At 36.9% G+C, this 23,233-nt stretch overlaps 4 protein-coding genes across 9 annotated transcripts; 2 read left to right on the forward strand and 2 right to left on the reverse strand.

Moving 5' to 3' along the window:
* Positions 1-1,606: 1,606 nt before the first annotated feature.
* On the forward strand, positions 1,607-3,288 carry LOC18103541 (uncharacterized). Of its 4 annotated transcripts, XM_052445254.1 has the most exons (3): positions 1,643-1,750; positions 1,849-1,891; positions 2,394-3,288. In XM_052445254.1, the coding sequence occupies exons 2-3, from the start codon at positions 1,879-1,881 to the stop codon at positions 3,074-3,076; spliced, it is 696 nt and encodes a 231-aa protein (XP_052301214.1). In that variant the 5' UTR covers positions 1,643-1,750; positions 1,849-1,878; the 3' UTR covers positions 3,077-3,288. The 4 variants fall into 4 exon arrangements, with proteins under 4 accessions (XP_006377977.1, XP_024436979.1, XP_052301214.1 ...); XM_006377915.3 differs by lacking the exon at positions 1,849-1,891 and having other exon boundaries at positions 1,607-1,750; XM_024581211.2 differs by lacking the exon at positions 1,849-1,891 and having other exon boundaries at positions 1,617-1,750; positions 2,391-3,288.
* A 421-nt stretch (positions 3,289-3,709) lies between these two features.
* On the reverse strand, positions 3,710-9,299 carry LOC18103542 (protein DNA-DAMAGE INDUCIBLE 1). Its single transcript, XM_006377916.3, has 16 exons — positions 8,924-9,299; positions 8,817-8,849; positions 8,323-8,453; positions 7,911-8,019; positions 7,530-7,646; positions 7,298-7,363; positions 6,859-6,921; positions 6,730-6,774; positions 6,411-6,472; positions 6,013-6,106; positions 5,296-5,388; positions 5,125-5,194; positions 4,916-4,986; positions 4,444-4,501; positions 4,195-4,220; positions 3,710-4,012 (listed from the first exon to the last, which is right to left on the reverse strand). Exons 1-16 carry the CDS (start codon positions 8,987-8,989, stop codon positions 3,884-3,886), a joined length of 1,233 nt encoding a protein of 410 aa, XP_006377978.2. The 5' UTR covers positions 8,990-9,299; the 3' UTR covers positions 3,710-3,883.
* Positions 9,300-13,007: 3,708 nt separating this feature from the next.
* LOC18103544 (enhancer of mRNA-decapping protein 4) lies at positions 13,008-20,957 on the forward strand. Of its 3 annotated transcripts, XM_024581227.2 has the most exons (12): positions 13,018-13,988; positions 14,451-14,500; positions 14,574-14,730; positions 14,874-15,092; positions 15,749-15,877; positions 16,122-17,660; positions 18,188-18,547; positions 18,624-18,743; positions 19,059-19,229; positions 19,479-19,634; positions 19,739-19,864; positions 20,018-20,957. In XM_024581227.2, the coding sequence occupies exons 1-12, from the start codon at positions 13,254-13,256 to the stop codon at positions 20,327-20,329; spliced, it is 4,074 nt and encodes a 1,357-aa protein (XP_024436995.2). In that variant the 5' UTR covers positions 13,018-13,253; the 3' UTR covers positions 20,330-20,957. The 3 variants fall into 3 exon arrangements, with proteins under 3 accessions (XP_024436997.2, XP_024436996.2, XP_024436995.2); XM_024581229.2 differs by lacking the exons at positions 19,479-19,634; positions 19,739-19,864; positions 20,018-20,957 and adding an exon at positions 18,827-18,927 and having other exon boundaries at positions 13,008-13,988; positions 19,059-19,194; XM_024581228.2 differs by lacking the exons at positions 19,479-19,634; positions 19,739-19,864; positions 20,018-20,957 and having other exon boundaries at positions 13,008-13,988; positions 18,827-19,199.
* LOC18103545 (chaperone protein dnaJ 11, chloroplastic) lies at positions 19,481-21,689 on the reverse strand. The gene is made up of 2 exons (XM_006377919.3): positions 21,029-21,689; positions 19,481-20,316 (listed from the first exon to the last, which is right to left on the reverse strand). The coding sequence occupies exon 1, from the start codon at positions 21,563-21,565 to the stop codon at positions 21,050-21,052; it is 516 nt and encodes a 171-aa protein (XP_006377981.2). The 5' UTR covers positions 21,566-21,689; the 3' UTR covers positions 19,481-20,316; positions 21,029-21,049.
* Between the last annotated feature and the right edge of the window lie 1,544 nt (positions 21,690-23,233).

Raw genomic sequence — 23,233 nt, forward strand, 5'->3', positions numbered from 1 at the left:
CCTGACCTAAGAGAATCGCATTCTAAGTTTCTAACCAAATAAAACTTCAAACATTTTCTCTTCTTTAGCTTTTAGATAACATACCAATTCCTTTCTTTATCTAGTTATTCTATGTATCTGGAAACTGTCAGCTTTGTGTTTGTTGTTACGTTGGTTTTGATTGTTATGACCATAACTAATTTAAACCTGAAAAAGATAGATAAAATGTTGAGAATTTCAAATTTGGCGCGTGAATCACTCTTTTTCCATCAAAGGTAGGAATTCTCCAAAAATATAGAAGTACAAATTGATTGACCTCTAAAAATAGTAAAAAGAAAACAGATCTTAAGAACAGGGGAAAAGCAGAGCATATTGTAAAAAGAAAACAGAGCTTAAGGACAACGGAGATCTCAATGTTTTTTCCTTTTTGTTCTTTATCTTGTTTTCTTCTCTCTCTTGCAGACTTCTACTTATGCTCCACAAAAGGCAAGGCTCGTCGACCTTTTCGTTCGTTTGTGTGTAATTGTTGTTGATGTAAAGTTGGCTATGGAGTTGATGGTTTTTCTTTCATTCAGTCTTATATAGTTTACATGGTGAGAGTCTCCATCTGGTTCATTGCCATCACAATCTGATGTTCAAAAATTGACAGAGTCACACTTTGATCTGCTAGGATCACTCTTGGACAGGTTTGCATTGTCGAAAAGTTATGGAAATTCTCTGGTTTTGAACTACACCTTATTCATTAGTGCTATATTTCTTATGCAGAAAAGAGCAGGTCGAGGATCAAATGAATTACACTAGAAGTTTCAATGGCTTTGCTGCATTCCTCAGTGAAGCTCGAATGGCAGCCTTGAAAAGTAAGGATCACCATGTTTTATCATTTCTCTTTATGTCCAATTCTCTGTTTTCCTGTGTTTCATACTTCCCTGCTCTCGACTCACTGCAGAAGAAGGCAAACTTTGGTGAAAACAGTCCTCTCATTACAGGGAGCAAGTGTTGCAACTAAAACTTGTAGTGACGACGTCAAATCCGCTTCACAGATCACACGATGGAGGATAACTCAACCAGGTCACTCTTGACTGAGAGATTGAGCACATGAAACATGCATTTCTCATGTTCGTTCTTCAACTTCTTCGTTCCCTTTTCTTCAATCATCGTTATCCTGCAAGCTTGCCATAGGAAATTTGTGGCCAAAATGCTACTTGCTAAAGCATAAGAAGGAACTAGTCTAGTGTACAAATATTAGAATTTATAAATGTAAAACATCTATACACTTACTTATATTTTTCTCCAATGCTCTCTACTTTTATCCAATAAAAAATAGACTATTCATATCCAACTTAAAAGGTCTTGCCTTTTATAACCTAATTTAATTTAATTTAAACTCTAATATTTAAAAAAAAAATCAACAAATTTTGTTAATCATCAAACTAACTCTTCGTTTCAACATGAATATATTTAACAATATTAACGAAACTAAATAAAAAAAAAATCCGATTCAATACGAATTTTAATACACAATATTACTACAATTTGGTCTAAATTGAAAATTAGTTTGGACCTATAAGCTAGGCCTAACTTAGGTCCAAGCCCACTTAGAAAAAAAATACAATGCAGGTTATTTTATTAGCAAACAAACCAGTGAGATTTTGACACGTGGTGGAGGTCTTTTCAACACACAAAAACCATAATCTTGAACCCTTGGAGAAAGTTTCAAGCTTTGCAGACACAGACAGAGGGGAAAAGGTTGCAAGGAGACTGCGTTTAAAGGGTAAACTCTCTTCTTCTAGTTTTTCCGTGCTGTTTTTTAAATGGGATTTTCTTTAAAAAAAACTGAGGAGTTTGGATTTTTCTTATGCTTTTTATCAGTATGGTTGATGGGAAAAATCTGAACTTTCTATGGAATTGAAAGGTTTGTTTGGCTGGTGTGATATCTTAAATGTGTTTTTGAGGTTTTTTATGTTCATTGTTTCTATTCTTCTGGTTGAGGATTGTTTATGTTTCTTTACCAGTCAGTCTGGTTGATGCGAAAAGTCTAAAATTTCTATGGAAAGATGAAAACTTTATTTGAGGGGTTTGTTTGTCGGATTCCTATCTTAGATTTTTTAGGTTTTTTCTGTTAATTGGTTCTATTTTTATTTTATTTTTCATGTGGTATAAATGAAAATTTAAGTGTTGTTATCTGATTTAATGGTTAATACTAGTTATCCCTTGTGTATTGTTTCTGTTTCTTCAAGATTCTGTCTGAACTTGTTTTGTATCTAATATCTCAAGTTTTGATGTTCTGTGAATTCAATGTTTTTATCCATGTGAATGTTACAAATTGTGGTGTTATAGCAAATTGAATGATTTTGTTTATGCTTATTGACTTTGTTTTCAAAAATCAAACTTTTATGTATTTTATTTTGAAGCAGGATTAGGTGCAGTCAGAATGCAGTCCAGCAAAGCCCCTGCATCAATGGAAGTTGAAACCCGTGAACATAAGTCTCAGGGAGCTTTGCCTGCAAAGCCAAAGTTTGAGCCATTGAAGGCTCATGAGATGTCTGATGGTCGAGTTCAGTTTAGAAAAGTCTCGGTTCCACCACACCGGTATTCACCTCTGAAGAAAGCATGGATGGAAATCTACACTCCAATATATGAGCAAATGAAGATTGATGTCCGTATGAACCTCAAAGCTAGGAAGGTTGAGTTGAAAACTAGATCAGACACGCCTGATGTTAGTAACCTGCAAAAGTGTGCTGATTTCGTGCATGCTTTTATGCTAGGTTTTGATGTGATAGATGCCATTGCTCTTTTGCGTTTGGACGAGCTATATGTTGAATCTTTTGAAATCAAAGATGTTAAAACTCTTCGAGGTGAGCATTTGTCTCGGGCCATTGGGAGACTGTCTGGTAAAGGTGGCAAAACAAAGTTTGCCATTGAGAACGCTACCAAGACAAGGATTGTGATTGCTGACACCAAGATTCACATATTAGGATCTTTTCAAAATATCAAAGTTGCAAGGGATTCTCTTTGCAGCCTCATTTTAGGGTCTCCTGCTGGAAAGGTATACTCAAAACTTAGACAAGTTACAGCTAGATTGGCTGAGAGATTCTGATCATTTTTGTTTGTGTTGCTTTTCGAATTGAGATTACATGTTATTTTTGTAATGCTGAGTGCCAGAGTGTAATTTGGCATGAAATTTTTGTGTGGAGATGCTGTATCGGCTATCAAAAAACATTCACTATAAGGGAATTATCACTTGTACTTGCTAATGGATTTAACTTATCCGCCTTGCTGGTTTGCAAATGAATTTTTTGACCTTGTGCATATGACAATGGCTTATTTGCTTACTGTTGGCATAATGCGCTGTTCAATTTAAGCAGCTTCATGGTGCGTACTGCTCCTAAAACAACTTCGGTGTAAATAATTTCACTTAGAATGCGCGGTAGGAAAGAAATTCATCTTGAAGGATGCACAATGTGATTTCTCATTCCGGCAAGTTAAGGATGCTCAATGTGCTTTCTCATTCGGTGTAAATAATTCCTACCGTTTGGAGTAAGATGTAAAAAAATAGCCCTTCATTCGTTTGCCCTAATCCTACCAAGGTTGCGCAAACCCGCATTAGATTTCTACCAAGAAACCTGTCAGAAGAACATTCTTCTGGGGCTGATGTAAACGAGCGGCAATTGCCAGGGTTGAAGAAAATACAAGTTCGAAAACCAAGTGAATCAAACTGAATTCAGGGACATCTGACAAGTCTACTACCCATTTGAATTGCAAGGGTTGTTTGAAGGTATAAGATTGTTGTTCGAATGAATGAGTTTGGCACGAAGTTTCTTCAATTTGTAAAGTCATTGGATAACTAAAATGAATATTATTCCCCACAATGAATAATATTGTTGAAAGAATGAATAATTGTTATTCAGCCGCCAAAAAGAAACCCAGCAGCCTGTTCTTCATTTCCATCAAATAATTTAAGAGCTTGTATAACTGCCTCTCTTCCAAACCCCAGCTCAACAAGCTTTGCAACTTTAGCTTCAAAGTCAGGTCCCTGGCAGCAAATATGTGAGAAAACTATTATTGACATTCAAATTGGCTGATAGAGTGAATATGTTACGATTGATGAAGTGACATGTTTAACAAATTGCGGGTTCAAGTTGAGAATATTGAAGGAAACCAACTGTTGAAGTAAAGCTTAGACTAAATTTCCCACGGGAAGAAAAAAGATGATACCTGTGTCACACTGCTGCGTGCAACCCCTGTGGAACACAAGAAGAAAGAAAAGATTTAGATACCATCTGGGAATCAAATTCATGGACCACCTTGGTATTTTAAAACAGGATCTATAATGATTAAAACACAGCTATTTACAATGGCATAATTTATGAACCCACATCTACCTAGATTACATATAATCGAACCAGTATATTGAAAATAAAAGCAGAATGCTAGACAATATTATATATCCTATCACGAACTAACCAGACGATTGACCCATGGCCGGTGGATCATTCTTCTTCTCCGCTTTTCCTGATGTCACCTGAAAACATCAAGAGGATCAATGCCAAAACTTTCAGCATCAATTCATAAAATCATATGTTTTAAGTTTGGGATGACCAAATAATATTCTTAGGCTTTTTCTTCTGTAAAGCTCCAAGATATTGCTTGAAAAACAAGAATTCAATGCTAACTCTTAAGTGTTTCTCTTCTGTAAAGCCCATAGCAAAATACATCAATACCTTAAAGAACTTCAGATAACTATAACAACATTATCCTTAGATACAAGTATAGTGTCCATTTCAGAAACTATCCAAAATTGAAGTACACAATAGGCTCAAACAGTAGGGGATTTCTTTAGTGTTTGAAAACAGTTCATAAAATCACAGATTAAATAGCACATACCATTAACAAGGATCTGTTTCAGTAATAGTGTATAACTGAAGATAAGACTTACTGGGTTTCCTGAGCTGGATGCTTCTTTTGAATACCTCTCTTCATCAAGAAAACGAGGTGGAATGTCCTTTTCTAAAACAGCAACACTTTAATTTATCAAATGAAAAAAGACTTGAATGCTTTCCCAGATTACCAAAAGAAATCAAGCATATCAAAGAAATATAGTCATCATTACAAATAACAAGCAAATGCAGAAGATGGAAGATCAACCTTGTAAAAATGGGACAGAAACTTCACCACCACCCACTCTCAGAACATTCTCCTTTAGATCAATAATACACTGCATGAACAGGCTAAAATTAAAACAAATTCATCCAGACAAACTTTCAACAGTGAAAGGTCCAAATAGCCATCAAATAGAAGAGAAAGTGCTGGTGCTACCTGGTGCTTGCGAAGCATATCAAGCCCAAAGAGGAATTCCATATTAGGAGAATCCAGTACCATGAAGGAACAAGGATAAAATATATTCCCAATCTAGATGAACAAACAGAAGGAAACAAAGAAATTAGCATCAGCTTTAAGCACAATGTGTTGAGAGTAACAGCAATACACAGTAACCAAAAGAAAGTACAAGAAACATTCTTCGGTTAAACAGAGGGGCACAAGACATGGTGATATAAGGAAAAATGGGAGTGTAAAGAGATTAAGAAAAAAAAAAAGCTTCATTCACATCAAGGCACGCATGCTCAATAATCTAAAACAATTTTAAAGACAGTACAATTTTTTTGTAGAAAACTAATGGAGAGCATGGAGACAGAAGTGACAGAGGTCAATTACTGAAATCAAAATAAAAATCCCAAAGAAGAGAGGATAAAGGGTGCAAATTGGTCAAGTAACCATGTACACACAAGCAGCCGGTATTAGTTTAAGAATTGATAAATAGCTCTTTCTCACTCATTCTCTTAGAAAATGATAAAGGACATTTGTTTTGCCTGTGCAAGACAAGTGTTGAAACAGCCATATACAGAGGCAAGTGCCTGAGCAAATACACATACATTTAAGCAAGCATGTAGCAACACTGAATGGCACTAAGTAAAAATTGCATGTATGACCACACACATGAGACTTTAACCAAGAAATGTTTCCCCATTGATGTACCTTGATTGGAGCTACATGAATACGACCCAATATCTCTGATTGTCCAACTCCATGGGCAATGCCTTTATAACGTTGATCTAGAAGTCTTAACAATCTGAATAGACAAGCCAACGACAAAACAGGTTGTCCTCCATGTTAAAATCTAGCAAACATGTGAGCTGTAACATCAACATCACTAAAGAAAAAGTACTGCTAGGAAGCATTAAATTAACATATGTCAATGCTAATGAGAGAGAAATGCAAGCACTAGAAACCAACTTTGTTATTTAAGAGATAAGTTGATAAGAACCAACTTAAAGGAATTGGGTCGGCCTATATCTCATGCTTATAGATCAAACCATATAACCACAAAAGTTGACCAATAGTAAAATGAACAAATACACAAGAATAGCACATACCCACATCGCTCAGCACAGCTTTTTGATATTATTGTGGACTGAGCACCACTATCAACGAATGCCTGAAACAAAAAGAAAAATTGGTGTGTCTAAAAGTTTTGGTTGAGCATGATCACATCAGCTCAATGCTGGCAAGAGAAAACTGATCAAACTGTGCAGAAAATTTTGGTAATGGTCCTAGTCCCATGATGTGAGCTGTTTTGGGGAATAAATGAAAATAACAAGAGAAACAAACCAAAATCATGATTACGTTGAAAGAATACATGGACCGTAGATCAAACAGTATGTATTGAAAGATATTACAAAAGACTGTCTCTACCTTTAAAGGGACACCATTAACTTCCATATCAACGTACAGCATAATCTGAAAGGTGAAAGATGAAACTTGAAATTTAAAACCAATAATCAAAACTTGATTGTAGAGCACAAGGTTGAAAAGCATATGTACCACTCTGGCAAAAGCTTCAGGGTTGTATTCCAAGGCCGCTGCCCAGTTCTCATCGATTCCTTTCTGCATTTGAAGTTAGCAGGAATGGAAAACATCAAAAAAGACACAAAGAAAAAGGCACCTGGGAAAAAATTGCATGCCCATGATAATGATAATATCGGTAGTGAAAGCCTTTGAGTGGAAACTAGATACAAAAACCTATATTTCTTTATAACAATCCTAAAAGAGAATTATCCTCACAGAAATGAAAGCTGCAGACACCCATAATGTTCTTGCATACCATTAAAAAAAAATGAAAAGGAAAAACCTCATTCTTGACTTCTTATTAGTTGCACAATCACTGTTGCCAGTATTGACACAAAAGGATATAGATGTCCAAAAACATTTAATAGGTCGCTGCCTGTTAATCTTTACAATTAAGAAATTAAATAATACTCACCTGACGAATGGCAGCTTCGATTTTCTTCTGTGCCTCTACATCAAAGGGGTCTGCTTCAAGGAGGGCCTACAGCACAAAGCAGACAGAATATAGGTAAATCAGCTCCTTCAGCCAACATTACAATCAATTTGCAATTGAAAGAACAATATTACATATGGAATGTTTTCTTAAGATAAAAGGGCATGATACAACAGATAAGGTAGTTAACCATCAGTAAAAGCTAAGTACTCACAAACTCCTCTTCTTGTTGACGACGTAATTCAGATCTTTGACGATGGCGTTGCCTTAGAAGGTCCTGGAGTTTGTTGAGATCATTTCCAAGAATAACTTGGGCAAGTTCAGGATCAGCCTGTTGAGTTCAATATAAAATCATAGCATCAGACAACACACTTATCGCACCATAGTAAAAAAAAAAAAAAAAGATAAGGAAACATGCAATGGACACTATAGACAAACGAACAATGAAACTTCTTTCAACAGAGAACCAACTTATCAGATTGCAGGACTTTTCTCATCTGAACTAAAACATAAAAATCAGAACAAAATTGCACAAGTCTCCTGATTTTGAAGGGTGAGGGAAAAACTGAACAAAAAAAAAAACCATCCATCTTACCTGAAATAGTTGAGCCATTGTATTAGAATCATTTCGAAGTTGCTGCTGGAAAGCTCCAGGGTTCACAGCAGATCCATCAGGATTTAAGCCCAAATTATTGGAGGGGGCACTGAAACAAATTTGCAATTTTTATCGTTTTGCATGAAAGTTTCAATCCCGAAACAATTTGCACAAATATACTGATGTTAGGATCACCAATGCCCATGTTGAACAAATGGATGCATAACTAAGATGTCAAACTACAGAAACAAACCAACATTTCAAATTACTTTAGTCACAAAAGCAGTCCATCTGAAAGTCACCAAACAACAAAAAAAACTAACCACTAATCCAAAATTCAAGAAAAACAAGACAGGTCAATCTGAACGAGCAAGTTAAAAGGTAAAATAATCAGAGATAAAACTGCATATACCTAAGAGCAGCAGCATTAGAGACCATCATGACCAAATCCTCATCCTTAACGCCTAATGCACTCAATTTCTCATTATTTCTCATCTCCCTCCCATTATATAGCAGCTGCTGCTGCTGGAGAGGCACCTGTGTCTACTCTCACACCAAAAACAAAACAAAATCAATACTTCATAAGCAATCCCAAATTTGCACAATTATCACACTTCAATTAAGACTATACAATTCTTAGTCCTGCGTAGAACTAGGGTGAATTGGATTCAAAAAAGGAAAAGACCGAAACTTTGAGTGCTCTAATAAATAATAACAATGACGATACAGAATTTTTCAATAATTACACTTCACAAAAGGAACATACAACAATAAATGAACTCATTATGAGCTACTTTGTATTGGGTTTTTCAAAACATTAAAAAAGATAATAAAAAATAATAAAATAAAATTCCAGCAACCCAATTTCACTAACAATTCAAATAAGACAAAAAAGCGATCTTTCACCTCAACTTCAAGTAAAGCTTTCACATTCTCAACCTGCAATCAAAATTACACAAATAAATAGCTGTAATGACAGAAAAAACAAATGGGGTTTAAAGATCAATAGTTACAGATTCATGAGGATCAACTTCAAGAGATATGATCTGTTCATCTGCTGTCATTACAGTAATTCTCATCTTTCTTGTTGTTTTTCTTTAAAAAGATAGGATTGGATCACTTTGGTGTTCTTTCTCTTCTGGGTTTTTGAGGTTTCTGTCTTGTTTATATAGGAGTGAGTGTTTGTATTTAAGGTTGTAAGGAAGTTTTGGTATCTTAGACGAGAAGGTGGGTTTTTGTTGACCAGAGTTGAGCTGGGTTTTTGGATAAAGTTTGAGACTTTTCAGCTTTCGGCTTTCAAATTTTCGGTTTAATCATGCCTTGCTTTGCTTGTGGCCTGTCAGAGAAGTTAGTTTTTACTGCCAAATACCCCCCCAAAGATACTGGGCAATATCTGGTTACTATTATGATATATAAGGGAAGGTGGAGATCGTGTCTTCTTCTTATATTTTTTTATTTTAAAAGTAGAAAAAAAAATTTTAAAATTATTTTTATGATATATCTCTATCTTTATTTCTCTAATTAAATATGATTTTGTATTTTTATATTTGTCTCTTCTACCTTAACCAAACACCAACTTAATGATGTTTTGGATAAACTTTAATTTGTCATTAGCTTATATGCTCATTTAGATTGAGTGTGAAATCTATAAATTTTATCAATTAAAATATTAAATGTTTCATGCAATTCTCCATCATATAGTCCTTCAATCAATATTTATTAGATTTTCTTATCAAAATTTCTTTAAGATGAGATCGTTTTATTGCATAAAATATGAAAATTAGATGGAAAATGTTTAACAAAACAATTGAGGGCATGATCATATTGAGAAATGAGGGGAAATTGGGAGCTAATTGATAAGATTTATAGGCTTGAAACGATGGACTAATTTGGCTTCCAAGATTTTTACTTCCTTCCTCTCTAGCAAAACCTTTAGAGTTGAACCCAAGAGAAAAGGGCAGAAAGCAAATTGAGCTGCCATGGAAGCAATGGGATTTGTACCAAGACTGTTTTTTAGTAACAAGAGAATTAGGTGTTTTATCTATTTGGAGCTCCATAGGAACGTCCATCGTAAACTTCCTTCCTCTCTTGCTTGTTCATGCCATCACCCTTCTCAAGTCCATTCTCCCATATCTAGCAGGTGTTAGCAGCAAAGGAAGCTCTTGACCTCCCCTTTGATGTTTCAAGCTTTTCCATGTCACAGATTCATTTTTCTCTACTGTTAAAAGCATGTCATTCATGTAAGATTTACTCCATCTTGACCTAACTATAAGACTACTGAGGTTTGGATTCCAATTATCCAACCTATACGTATACTACACTTGTGCATATATATATCATATTCTCAAAGTTACCATAACAACAAACACACACTCGATCAGTTTAACGGCGGCCATAGCCTGTGAATCTCTGATCAGCACCATCAAAATCATAAACAATAGCGAATACTTTTTAGATAGAATTCAATTGAAGTAAACTTACTGTCATTAACATGGCAGACCAGATCAAGAAACTGGAATTCAATAAAAAAAAAAACAGTAATCACATCACACACACTCCTAGAGTAATTACAACCCTTGCAGAATAGAGAGGTCTTCTTATCCCTAGAAAGGGCCAGGAGGAGAAGCTGGGAAACCCAAGAAAGGCCTTGAAACTTTACCACCACCACAAAGTGAACCAATAGCATTAGGATCACAAACACCAAGATGGTCCTTCACCTTATGAAACCCATTCTTGAAAACTCCAAGACCAAACGATAAACCAATCACGATCGCCACTAGTATTACACAAGTGCACAGCATGCACATTCTACATCCACAACACATCTTTCTTGACGAGGGTTTTCTTGGTTTCTTCTCTGTACGTTGCAAAAACAAGGCAGTCGGGCGTCTATAAAAGAGAGAGAGAGAGAGTGTGGTGGGGTGGTTTGTTTTGGGATCTTGAAAACGTGAAAGCAATGTAGTGTGGTGTGGTGGGTTTTGGTTTTTGGTTAATGGGAAGGATTTGGACGTCATGTGAGAAGTCGTGTTCCCTTCGAAGCAAAGCAATAGAGTGAAAATCTCCTTGATATTCATGGTGAGAATACAAAAAAGTTTAATGTGTTTTGTACCTTTTCTATAAGGTAAAGGGTCCTGATCAATTTGTTGTGATATCATCCATGGCTACCTTAACATGGCGGCTGGTTAATTACGTGATTGGTGGTAGAAATAAATTTCAGATTGCTGGGCTGTTTTTTAGTATTCAGAACCATGTTTTTAAAATAAAGACCCTCTCTCCACAAACAGAGCTTTAAAGCCTACTAAAGCATTAGCTAGAATAGCAGAGTCAGTCTCCGACTCCACCTTCCTAAAGCCACTGTTCCATGCCATAGATAATCCATGCAAAAGATGTTGTCAAAGGCCTGAGGTGTAAAGGAAACCTGAACAAATTGGACCTTTTTTTTTGTTTTTTCGAGCAGTAGATTCAACTCCACTTAAGGGAACATGATTATAGGAGACCTGTCTATGTATAGTCGAGCCAGAGTTTTGGGTGTGCCAAACTTGGGATGGATCTAGCCACAAATTTGAGAAGAATTCTTGAGCAGATGGCCTTGAAAGATGAAATAAAGCCTTGGAGCATATTTACTTCATTGTTCATGTTAACTACACATCACAAACTCACACCTTAATGCTAAGCGGTTTGAAGGTTAATAAGTGCATGTTTGGTAATGCGATGCGATATGTTTTTGTAAGAGTGTTTTTTAATTGAAAATGTATTTAAATAATTTTTTTATTTTTAATATAGGCACATCAAAATTATCAAAAAACAACAAAAAAATATCAATTTGATATTTTTTTGAAAAAAAACAATTTGAAAAGCATTTTTAAAATCAGGCTAAATCACAAAAACAAACAATGTTAAGTGCTCATCTCATGAAACGCTTGTAGAAAATCGTGGATGATAATGGAAAGATCAAGAATTATTATGGTTTATACTCTCTTTTTTACGATTGAGTTTAGGATATTGGTATCACTAAAATATAAATATTAATGATGTTCCATAACCCGATATATCAAGGAACTTGAGTTTTAAATGTTAGGATAATGGATGATTACACTTTCATGTTAATCTTATATTCTCCATAACCAAGGCTGCAGAGGGTCTATGATAAAGGTTTGAACTCTTGCAAAATAGTTTTTTTTTTTTATGGGATTTGAGGACACTCCAATGATTAAGTTAGTGACTTTTTAATGAGAAGTTGTAGTAAATTAGCATTAAATTTTAAGAACAAAAATGTTTGTTCTTAGTTGATGTATGATAAATGTTGAAAATATGTTGTAAGAGAGTGAAGGCTATGAACATTTTACATAGGTTGTTCAAAAGTATTTATAACCTTGAACTTTCTTCTTCTTATTCAAGGGGTCGTGAGTCTTTTTCTTCTTCACATCCACGTAGAGAATGAGAGTAAGTGTCTCCTTACATTACACTAATAATGTTGATGAGAGTACCACGTGCTTATAGAAGGCAGCTCTATGTCATTCTCACATGATATTAATGTCGATAAGATTAACCCTTATAATCAAAATTAATATTGATTGATGTATAGAAGGCTTTTAGAAGATTTTTTTGCATGGCTAGAATATAGGGAGATGATGACCCTAGATTTTCATATTGGGTGATTGGATTTAAAATAATCCTAAGCATAAGAACATTGAATTTGATATCTTACTAGATTTATAGGTGCTTGGATTTAGCGTGTAGCCAAGCTCGAGAAAGCTGATATCAAACTCTCTTTTCACATGTTTTTACTTTTTATTAAGATTTTATATCGGTCATTCTTTCACCGAGTTTTTTTAGCCAGAAGAAGAGAATTTTAATATGAAATGCATTGATATATTAAACTATTAAATTTTAATAAAATAATAAAAATAGTTTTCATGGTAAATAATGTTTTTAACAGCCAATGACACTTAAAAATCCATTTCATGTTTTTTTTTTAAAAAAAAATAATTTAGTTTTTGTTTTCTACTATGGTCTACGTATCTGAACAAGTGTGCTTTAATAGTGGGGATAACATATATATCATAATCATCCCAAGCGCTCTCTCTCTGTAATGATGGGTCACGTACTTTTAGGTTCTGAAATAATGCCGTTATCACATCATCATTTATCATTAATGTTCGTAAACTATATTTATACTAATCTTAAATCAGATCAATCGTCCATTAGTTGAACTAATGACCCCCTAATTTAATTATAACGTTATTTAACACGGGTTTAAATAACTTTATCAAACCCAAAAACCCCCTCCCTCTCCCTCCTCCCTCGTCCCCGCCTCTTCACTTCCTTCATTTCCCTCTCATCATGGCATCCCGAAATCATCACCAACAGCAGCCATCACCATCACATTCTCCTCCTCTTGACATGCACACATTCTTCATGCCCACACCCACTTCACCACCACCACCCCAAAACCCTTCACCCCCTCTTCCTCCCAACCTCATGGTTCTTCCACTCCAACAAATCCCTTCCTCTTCTTATCCTCCCCCCACTGGGACCCAACACTTCCCCTTCCCCTTCGCACCCTCTTACCCTCCCCAACAAAACCCTAACCCAAACAACCCACCACCTCTTGCTAACATGCACCCCCAACGTTCCCTCTCCTATCCTACACCCCCTCTCACCCCGAACCAACAACTCCAAGACCGTTCTGGTGCCGAAATCATGGCCCTCCTCCGCCCCCCTCAAAATCAAGAACCACCACCACTCCCTCCGCCAGCCCAAGACTTATCCGGGGCTCTTAGCAATAATTTTATGGGTCCTGTTAGGACGCCTAGCTGTACTAGCAGTAAGATGCCTAAGGGCAGGAGGGTGGTTGGTGAAGATGTAGTGTATGATGTGGATGTTAGGTTGCCAGGAGAGGCACAGCCGCAGCTTGAAGTTACGCCGATAACCAAGTACATTTCGGATCCTCAGCTGTGTTTAGGAAGGCAAATTGCTGTTAATAAGAGTTATATTTGTTATGGGTTGAAGCAAGGGACTATTCGGATTCTTAATATCAATACTGCGTTGAGGTCTTTGTTTCGGACTCAGTCTCAGGTTAGTTTTCCTTGATTCTTGTGTCCCTTTAATTTGTTTTTATGTGTTTCGGTGATGTAATGATTGTGGGTTTTTTCTGTTTTGTTGTGGAAATGATTAAAGTTATGGCTTTTGCGAGATTGGAATGCAATGTGGATGCTGTTGGTTCTTGTTCATTGATTTTTTGGGTGTGTTGTTGGCAGTCATTAGTGTTGTAGTTGCTGTTGTTGTAAGACTTCATTACCGTAAGTGGTGTTCTTGCCACAGTTGTGCATTAGCATGATGTGATATGATCAATGTTTGAAAGCGAAGTTGATTTTGGGGATTTTACGGGATGTTATGAATGTGTGAGAAGAATTGATTTTTATGTTTTTATTTTTGCTGAATGGACTGTTTTTGAAGCGGGGATGAAGATTTGTTAAGGTTGCTTATTGATTTTCTCTGATTATTATTATTGTCTAAGTCTGTGTTTTGTTCTTTCAGAGGGTCACTTGCATGGCTTTTTTTGCTGAGGATGTTCATCTTTTGGCTAGGTAGCTTTCTATTTGTATACCATCATTTCCTCTTCTTTTTTGTCGCTGGCTTACTTGACATGCTTTTGTGCAGTGCTGGAATAGATGGACGGATTAATGTCTGGAAGATCTCTGAAGGTCCAGATGAGGAAGATAAGCCACAGATTACAGGAAAGACTATTATTGCTATCCAAGTAGTTGGTGAGGGGGAAATAAAGAACCCAAAAGTCTGTTGGCATTGTTATAAACAGGTATGCATTCTTTGACTGCTTATCATCAATGTTAGAATTTCTATAATATCATCAATTGTAGGTGGTGCTTTTACTGTTTCTCTTGTTCATGAAGTTTGCTTTGTCATATTGCTTATGCCATCTTGCTTTCCTTTTCTTGTCAGGAAATTTTGGTGGTCGGAGTTGGTAAACGAGTTCTGAGAATTGATACTAACAAAGTTGGAAAGGGTGAGGTCTATTCCTCTGAGGCACCTCTTCAATGTCCTGTTGACAAGCTGATTGATGGGATCCGATTCATTGGTAAACATGATGGAGAAGTCACTGCTTTGTCAATGTGCCAATGGATGACCACCCGTTTGGTTTCTTCTTCTATGGATGGCACGGTTTGCATTTCTCCTTATCTTTGGATGCACTCGATACTTATAGTTCTATGTGCAGCTATCATTTTTAATTTCTTTTGTCAAGCTAGTTATTTAAACAGCACACATGAGTTCTTTTGTATCCTTCTGTAATAGGAATTTTGAAGTTGTGCTTTCCTGTAGTTACATGTCTAATTTCTCTATGCAATCACTCCAATATATAAAAGAAATTTGGTTAAAAGAAAGCAGAGACAGCTTTTGAGAAGCAAATTCATGGATGTCCTTGGTGGAGTTATGAGTAGAAAGGCCATGGAGTGGGCCTCTTTAATCGATCATTTGAATTGGAGAAATAAAATTGCTGGTAATCCTACAGAAAACCCAGCTCTTACAATAGTCAAAAGAAGTAAATTCTGCATAGCTCAAACTGCAGTCTAATAAAGAGAATACAGCTTTGAGTTTTTTCTCTATGATATTGCTTAGTGTTATATTGGATTTATTGGTCATGGAGCTTTTATTTCAGTTTGAACTGATAGCAATTCAAGAGACATTTTCCTTGCATGTTGCGTTTGCACATCCCAAATGTAACCCCATTTGGGTGTGCCTTACGCATATTTCTAATGATTCTTCACTGTTCTCAGAAATTAAAAGAAGTTTCTAATGAACTTCATTTTATGTGACAGATAAAGATTTGGGATGATCTCAAGGCATCACCACTTGTGGTTTTGAGACCGCACGATGGCCAACCTGTTTATTCAGCCATGTTCTTGACTGCTACTGACCAGCCAGATCACATCATACTTGTCACAGCAGTACATACTGAGATCTTTACTTTCATTTTTCATAGTCTTGCAATTGCACTTTGGTAGCCAGGTGTTGAGAACCTGAGCTTTTGTTCAGTTAGATTGCCAAGCAAGTTGGCATTTATTTGATTGTTTGGAGTCTTCAGAAATTTAATTTTGAGCCCAAGTCACTATAGAGTCCGGTTTTAATTTTTTATTTTCCAAAGCTATTGTTTACACCTATTGTTAATTCATCTCCCAAAATTTTTTACAGGGGCCTCAGATTAGGGAATTGAAGATTTGGGTCTCAGCCAGTGAAGAAGGCTGGCTCCTGCCTAATGATTCTGATTTGTTGAATTGCACCCAGACATTAGAGCTGAAGAGTTCAGCTGAACCTCGAGTTGAGGAGGCATTCTTCAATCAAGTAGTAGCATTGTCTCAAATGGGCCTTATTTTACTTGCAAACGCAAAGAGGAATGCTATATATGCTGTGCGCTTAGATTATGGTCCTAATCCAGCATCAACTCGTATGGATTGCATATCAGAGTTTACTGTCACTATGCCTATCTTGAGTTTAACCGGGATGAGTGATGTCCTGCATGGCCAATCTGTCGCTCAAGTTTATTGCGTACAGACACAGGCAATTCAACAGTATACTTTGGAATTATGCCAGTGCCTGCCACCTTTGATGGAGAATGTGGGTTCAGAGAGGTCAGATTCCAGTGTAATGCATGATGTACCCAATGCTGATGGATATGCTGCCTTGGAGTCACGTGGAAGTAAATATTCTGATGTTCTTGTGAGCTCCGCATCAGTTGATGTGGCCACTCTGCAACAAGATGCTCCCACTTCAAATATGGAATCCAGAACTATTGCTTTAGCCTCATCAACTAGTGATGCTAATATTGTTTGTGCTCCTTCGCCTCCTCATCCTCGCTTAACTAGAGATCTTACTGAGTTTGCAGTTGGGGGAAGATTTGAGCCAAGTCCTGCATCCAGCAACCAACCAGCTATCAATCATTCAGTTGACCAGCAAATGGACCCTATTTGTTCAAATTCATCCAATGTGCCTTCCTTGGATAGTGACTTGAGGAATGATGAGAGGAAAATTGTACAAGATAATAATTCTACCACTCTTAATCTTCCTGTTACATTTAAACATCCAACTCATCTAATAACCCCTTCTGAGATTTTAATGGGTGCTTCATCCTCTGAAATTACCAAAGTTAATGAGGGCAAAAGCGAGGTTGACTCAAATTTTCTGGATGTGGTTGTCAATAATGATGTTGCCAATGCTGAGGTGGAAGTTAAAATAGTGGGTGAAACAAGATCCATTCAAGATGGTGAATTTAGTCTTCGAGGAGAATCCAAAAGGCCTGTTTTTGAAAACAAGGAAAAAATCTTTAGCTCCCAGGCTTCAGATCTTGATATTGAGATGACAAGAGAGTGCTGTGCGTTGCCACCAGAAACAAATATTGTGGAGGAACAGGGACAAGTTGATGGCGTTGGTGTTAGTGAGTCTCTTTCCCCACCTTCTAATGCTGGCAAAGATGAAGTCCATGACTCAACAAAAGATGTATCTGGAAAAGTTTCTGAGTCTTCTGTGTCAACAGTTGGTCCACTGTCAACTACTCCAAGTACAAAAGGGAAGAAGCAGAAGGGGAGAAATTCTCAAGCATCAGGTTCATCTTCTCAACCTCCAGGCACTTTTAATTCAGCAGATTCTTTGAACGAACCTGTCAGGGCTTCAAATCTCCTTGCTATGGATGGTGCTTTTTCTCAAATTTTGGCTATGCAGCAATCGATTAATCAGGTGATTCCTTAGACTCTGCCCTTGGAAAATACCCTACCTTATGCATCATGTGTTATTTTCTTGCTAGATGTTGTCTTGAACTTAAAGATTTGACAAGGAACATATGTGATCACAAGCAACAACCTTGTGCTACTGTATCTGGCTGCAATCTCTTAGTTAGTCCTTGTGCATGACTGGGCTGGGAATTAATGAAGATTTTCATTTTCCTTATTGTTTTTGTTTTTGCCAATGAATAAATTCTTACAGCATATTCCATTGACTTTGTGGGTCATACATGTGGGTCTTGCCAATGAATGGTGGTATTTTTTCTGTGCACTCACCATGCATAATTCTCTGTGCTATATAGCACAATCTTTGCCAATAGAGGTAAATAGATTTTGTGAAAAAAATTATGGTTTTGTAGTTTCTAGGGTTGCATCTTAAAAGAATAATGTACAGAACCTTATTGTGCTTTAATCCTTGTATTATCCAGTCATCCACTTTTGACATTGGTGTTCTTTCTTTCTTTCTTTCCTTTTATTTTCCAGCTAGTGATCACACAAAAGGAAATGCATAAGCAGATGTCAAATATGGTTGCAGTCCCTGTTTCTAAAGAATGTAGAAGACTAGAGACGGCTTTGGGACGGAGCATTGAGAAAGCCATCAAAGCGAATGCTGATGCTCCGTGTGCTCGATTTCAAGAAGAGAATGCAAAAAATGAGAGGTTATTGCAAGATCACACGCAGCAGATAACAAGTCTGGTCTTGAATTTTATCAATAAGGACTTGCCAGCCATGTTAGAGAAAGCACCGAAGAAAGAATTGGCTTCAGTTGTACAAGGTGCAGTTCGCACAATATCTCCGGTCATTGATAAAACAGTATCTTCAGTTATAGTTGAGTCTTTCCAGGTAAGAGATCTGATAATCGGATGCATTTTTTCAGAAATTGACTGTTAGCTGATGCTCTTTTTTTCTCTCTCTCCAGAGAGGAGTTGGTGATAAGGCAGTGAATCAACTGGAAAAATCAGTTAATTCGAAACTTGAGGCTACTGTTGCTAGGCAAATTCAAGCACAGTTTCAAACTTCTGGCAAGCAAGCTCTCCAGGTATGCAGAAGTCATCATAATTTTTTAGAATGCTTGAGCATCTGTCGGCCCATTAATCAATGGTAAAAGTCTTGGGCTTGCAGTCAAGATGTTTCAGGTTCAAGCTGCAAGTGCAGCCACTTCACACACAATTGCTGAAGGGTAGGGCTATCTTTTTTGCAAAATAGTACGAAGAACTGGTTTGGTGGGTCCAAGTTAATGGTTTTCTATTGAATGAGATTTCCCAACTTTATCTTTCTAGAGAGTGTAACGTCATATAACTTATCTAGGGAGTGTGTCAGGCATTGTTGATAATAAATAAATCTTCTCATGCAGGATTCTTTGAAGGCTGGTCTGGAAGCCTCAGTAATTCCTGCCTTTGAGATGTCATGCAAAGCCATGTTTGATCAAGTAGATGCTGCCTTTCAGAGAGGGATGGTCGAGCATACAGCTGCAGCACAGCAGCATTTTGAAGCTGCCCATTCTTCTTTGGCACTCACTTTAAGGGTGTGTATTCTTGTGCTGCATTATGAAATCCATTACAACACAGCCCTCTTCATTAATTTATTTAAAACTAAAATGTCGGGGTTTTGCTGGACGAGAGTTGTCCGTTTGGATTCTTATGCGCTAAATAATTATATTTTCGCCTTAACAACATCCAAATGTTTTAAGCAACCTGCCAAATTGTTTACAGTTTGTTCTATGCTGTTTGTTTTCCCCATATTTCCTCATTTATTTATTCTGTGTTAAATGCAGGATTCAATCAACTCAGCATCGTCATTGACAAAAACCTTGAGCATGGAGTTGGCTGATAGTCAAAGACAGCTGTTAGCTATTGCCGCAAACTCAGGTGCAACAAATCCATCGGCCACGCAACCTAGCGACGGACCCTTGGCTAGCTTCCAGGAGAAGGTCTGTTGTGTTTCGTGATCTTAACTATTTCAGCTGCTCATGACTGTCAAAAACCATTTGTTATCATGGAGGTAATTCTAAGCATTCTCCCTTTGATGACTCAGGTTGAAACACAGTTGGATCCAACGAAAGAGCTAAAAAGATTAATATCTGAATGCAAATACGACGAGGCTTTCACTATTGCGCTCCAAAGAAGTGACGTGGCTATTGTATCCTGGCTGTGCAGTCAGGTATTTCTCACTCTATCTAGTCTTGGTACATGGTGGTAATGGAAGATGTGTGATTTTCTTGCTCTCGTTTCCCTTGCTAATCTGCTGGGCTTGTGGCTTTCATCTCAACTTTGATATGGACCTGAGAAGAGTTGATCGTGTTTTTTTGGCCAGGTTGGTTTGCAGGGTATCATGTCTCTGTCTCCCCTCCCTCTAAGCCAGGGAGTATTACTCTCTCTGCTACAGCAGCTGGCCTGTGATATAAACAATGATACTCCCCGAAAGCTTGAGTGGATGACGGCGGTGGCAGCTGCAATACTGCCAACTGACCAAATGATTGTATTATACGCACGGCCAATTGTTGAGCAAGTCGTTGAGATTGTGAACCGTGCAAGGACCTCACCTGCCGTCACTGGTGCCGAGCTTGCAAGCATCCGCGTTCTCATGCATGTCATTAATTACTTGCTGGTGACCTGTAAACGATGATCCCATTGTCAACCACCGTGCAGAATACAAGGCAGAGTTCTGAATTAGGAGAAACTATGTGCATATGTTTGGTGGTTCAAATACATATAGTGTCTTAGATTTTCTCCTTCTCCCAATTTGTACAATTTGTCTGTGAATGCTTCAAGATTCTTCCCTTTTCACCAAATCAACCTCGTAGTCATATGACATGACTTAACTTCGATGCAAATCAAGTTTTGGATCAATGATCAAGTTATCTTTCACTTGGTTTTTAACATGAAACTCAACCCAGATAGATTAGATTGACTCATCAAGCTCTCACCTTGTTGGACATTAATCCAATCTTTGAATAGTAGAAGGTTTGTTAGATTGATCTACTTATCTAGTGAAAAAGAGTTCGGTGGATTGACCCACCGATGGAGTGAAAAATACAAGCTCCTGCTGTGTAGCTACCATTCAAATAGATCAAGATTTAACTGGTATCCATGATCCATGGAGATTCCATTTTAATTTTATGATCCAATAAAACATTTGATAAAATTAGCAAACATTTAAATACTGGAAAATATTATATTCACTCCTTTCTTCTTCTTTTTGTCATTTCGTTAGAAAAAAAAAAAAACGAAATCTACCGCCTTACACATTGCCACGACAGTGACATGTTTCAACTGTATGTTAAAAAAACAGAAGAACAATCCTAAACTATAAGATTCAATGAACCTGGTCAGTTTTCCATTCTCTTTACCAGCACTGATCTGTTTCCCATCTTCGGGTCGTATAATCCCCGCCCGAATACCCGGCCGCTCTCCTGTAAAAACACCTCGCCGCTGCCGATAAAGACAGGTCATAAACCGCTCTAGCAGTCGGATCGGATAACGTCTCATAAGCACTATGAATCTCGATAAAATCTCCACCGTCCGATTGCTCGTCATCATGATCACGATCATGACTCAAAAAAGCATCAGGATGGTAAATCTTCGCAAGACTCCTGTACGCTGACTTGATCTCCACTTGCGACGCAGCTGGATTCACCCGGAGTACATCGTACAGACTCAGCGTTGAATACCTTGAGTCGACTCGGGTCGAGTCAGGAAACGTTGAGACCGAGGCTTTGATTTGTAAACCCCGACAAGAACGACCGGCGGTTGTTTTAACCGGTGATAAAAGGATAGGCTTTTGAACTGTGTTCGAGGTTGCCGCGGCGGTGATTACGGAGGTCACAGCGGTTAGAGGGGAGGGAGCGAACGTAGTGTACATTGGAAGAGAAGGTTTTGCGTGCAAAATGGGAATAAGAGAAGATGATTTGGAAGCGAAATTGTGAGCAAGATAGATGGAGAGGAGAAAGACTGTTTTATATATACAAAGAGAGAAAAGTCTAAGATAATAATAAAAAAATATTAATTAATTATAGGAAGAAAAGAAAACAAGCGCGAGTGTGGGGGCAGATGCCTGTTTTGCAGGAGATTTTTAAGGGCACTGACATGGAATTTAATATGTATTTATTTGATTATTAATATAATAAAGCTCTTCTAGAAGAAAGAGTATATTCTATTTTCTTTTTTCTTTTTTATTTCTTTTTCTCTTATTGGCTTTTTGAGAGAATACTGAGCCGTTCGGAACTTCTAAATTGGGGGTTCGGCTATTAATTTGGAATTAGCTTGGCTTGGTGATTGTTTTGGCTGCCATTTCTTCTTCTTTCTTTTTTTTGGGAAATATATATGGTATTAAATCAAAGGAATTATATGAGAAATGAGAGTTGATAATTACATGGTATTTTTTTTATACCCAAACTAATTATAATTTTTCAAGATAACATATTGATGATACATGATAAAACTATACAATAATATTAATTCTTGGACCGAATCTAATTGGACCTACATGGTATCATATACATTGTACGCATCTCCATAAATATCTAGGTTATATATTTATATTAAATATTTTAGATATTTATTTTAAAAAAGTTTATATAAACAAATCTCTAGGAGTATAAAAGAGAGGGGATCAAAGGACAGAGCTCATCTTTATAGACTTTATATTTATAGACAACACAAAACTCAATACAACACATATTTGATATAAGACTTAAATAAGGTTTTAAGAAACATTTAATTCCAGAGAATACTCATTATCTCCATCATTTGTACACACACTATAATGACCTAAGCTTTAGAGTGATTTTCTTGCGGTTGTTGCCGGGCCCACAAAGTCTTCCAGGTCTAGTTTTATCAGCTCATGAAAAACATCCTAATTTTTCTACTATGGATATTTTCCAACCTCACCACTTATAGAAACTATAAATATCAAAGTTAAGACAATTTATATGACAAAAACACTATGATAAACTTAACCATGGTTTTTTGGATAGTATATGTTGTTTTCATTTTATAATTCGTGAAATTATGAAATTAAATCCGTGAATCTACCATTTGGTTTTATATTAAAACCATGATTCAATGATTTACAATGGTATTAAAAATATAAATTAATGATTAATTAATTTGGTTTTATATTAAATTATTGTTTGACAGTGTATAATTGAGATTGCGTTTTAAATTGTTTTCGCTAAAATTACATTAAAATAATACTAAAAATAAAAAAATTATTTTAATATATTTACGACCAACGAAACTGCTATATTATCTTGTAAACTGCTGAATCGGCTGGCTCAGGTTGGCGCAGCCGAGAGAAGATGCTCGACTTTTCCGTAGATCACGCCCCTGACATCTGGCAGGTGCGAAAGCTTCTAGAAGACAAGGCGGCCTAGAGAATCCGTCTTTCTTGATCCTGTTCCGAGCCCCATGAAATCCAACGGCAGAGATGGCGTGGCACTTGTGTAGAAGCATTGGTTCCGTGTACAAGTCACGCTCTCATTTCTAGGGGGACAGTGGCCTACCATAAATCAAGCTAATTAAAAAACCG

The sequence above is a fragment of the Populus trichocarpa genome, chromosome 11 (genome assembly GCF_000002775.5).
Source record: "Populus trichocarpa isolate Nisqually-1 chromosome 11, P.trichocarpa_v4.1, whole genome shotgun sequence".
NCBI lineage: Eukaryota > Viridiplantae > Streptophyta > Magnoliopsida > Malpighiales > Salicaceae > Populus > Populus trichocarpa.

Coding starts and splice junctions, on each gene's coding strand:
- LOC18103542 (XM_006377916.3), bottom strand. CDS start 8,989: ATGAGAATTACTGTAATGACAGCAGATGAACAGATCATATCTCTTGAA. Junction 4,987..5,124: donor TTCTGTCCCATTTTTACAAG/GTTGATCTTCCA, acceptor TTGCTGTTTTAG/AAAAGGACATTCCACCTCGT. Junction 4,221..4,443: donor GGCCATGGGTCAATCGTCTG/GTTAGTTCGTGA, acceptor TGTGTTCCACAG/GGGTTGCACGCAGCAGTGTG.
- LOC18103544 (XM_024581227.2), top strand. CDS start 13,254: ATGGCATCCCGAAATCATCACCAACAGCAGCCATCACCATCACATTCT. Junction 18,548..18,623: donor TTATAGTTGAGTCTTTCCAG/GTAAGAGATCTG, acceptor CTCTCTCTCCAG/AGAGGAGTTGGTGATAAGGC. Junction 19,865..20,017: donor TATCCTGGCTGTGCAGTCAG/GTATTTCTCACT, acceptor TTTTTTGGCCAG/GTTGGTTTGCAGGGTATCAT.
- LOC18103545 (XM_006377919.3), bottom strand. CDS start 21,565: ATGTACACTACGTTCGCTCCCTCCCCTCTAACCGCTGTGACCTCCGTA.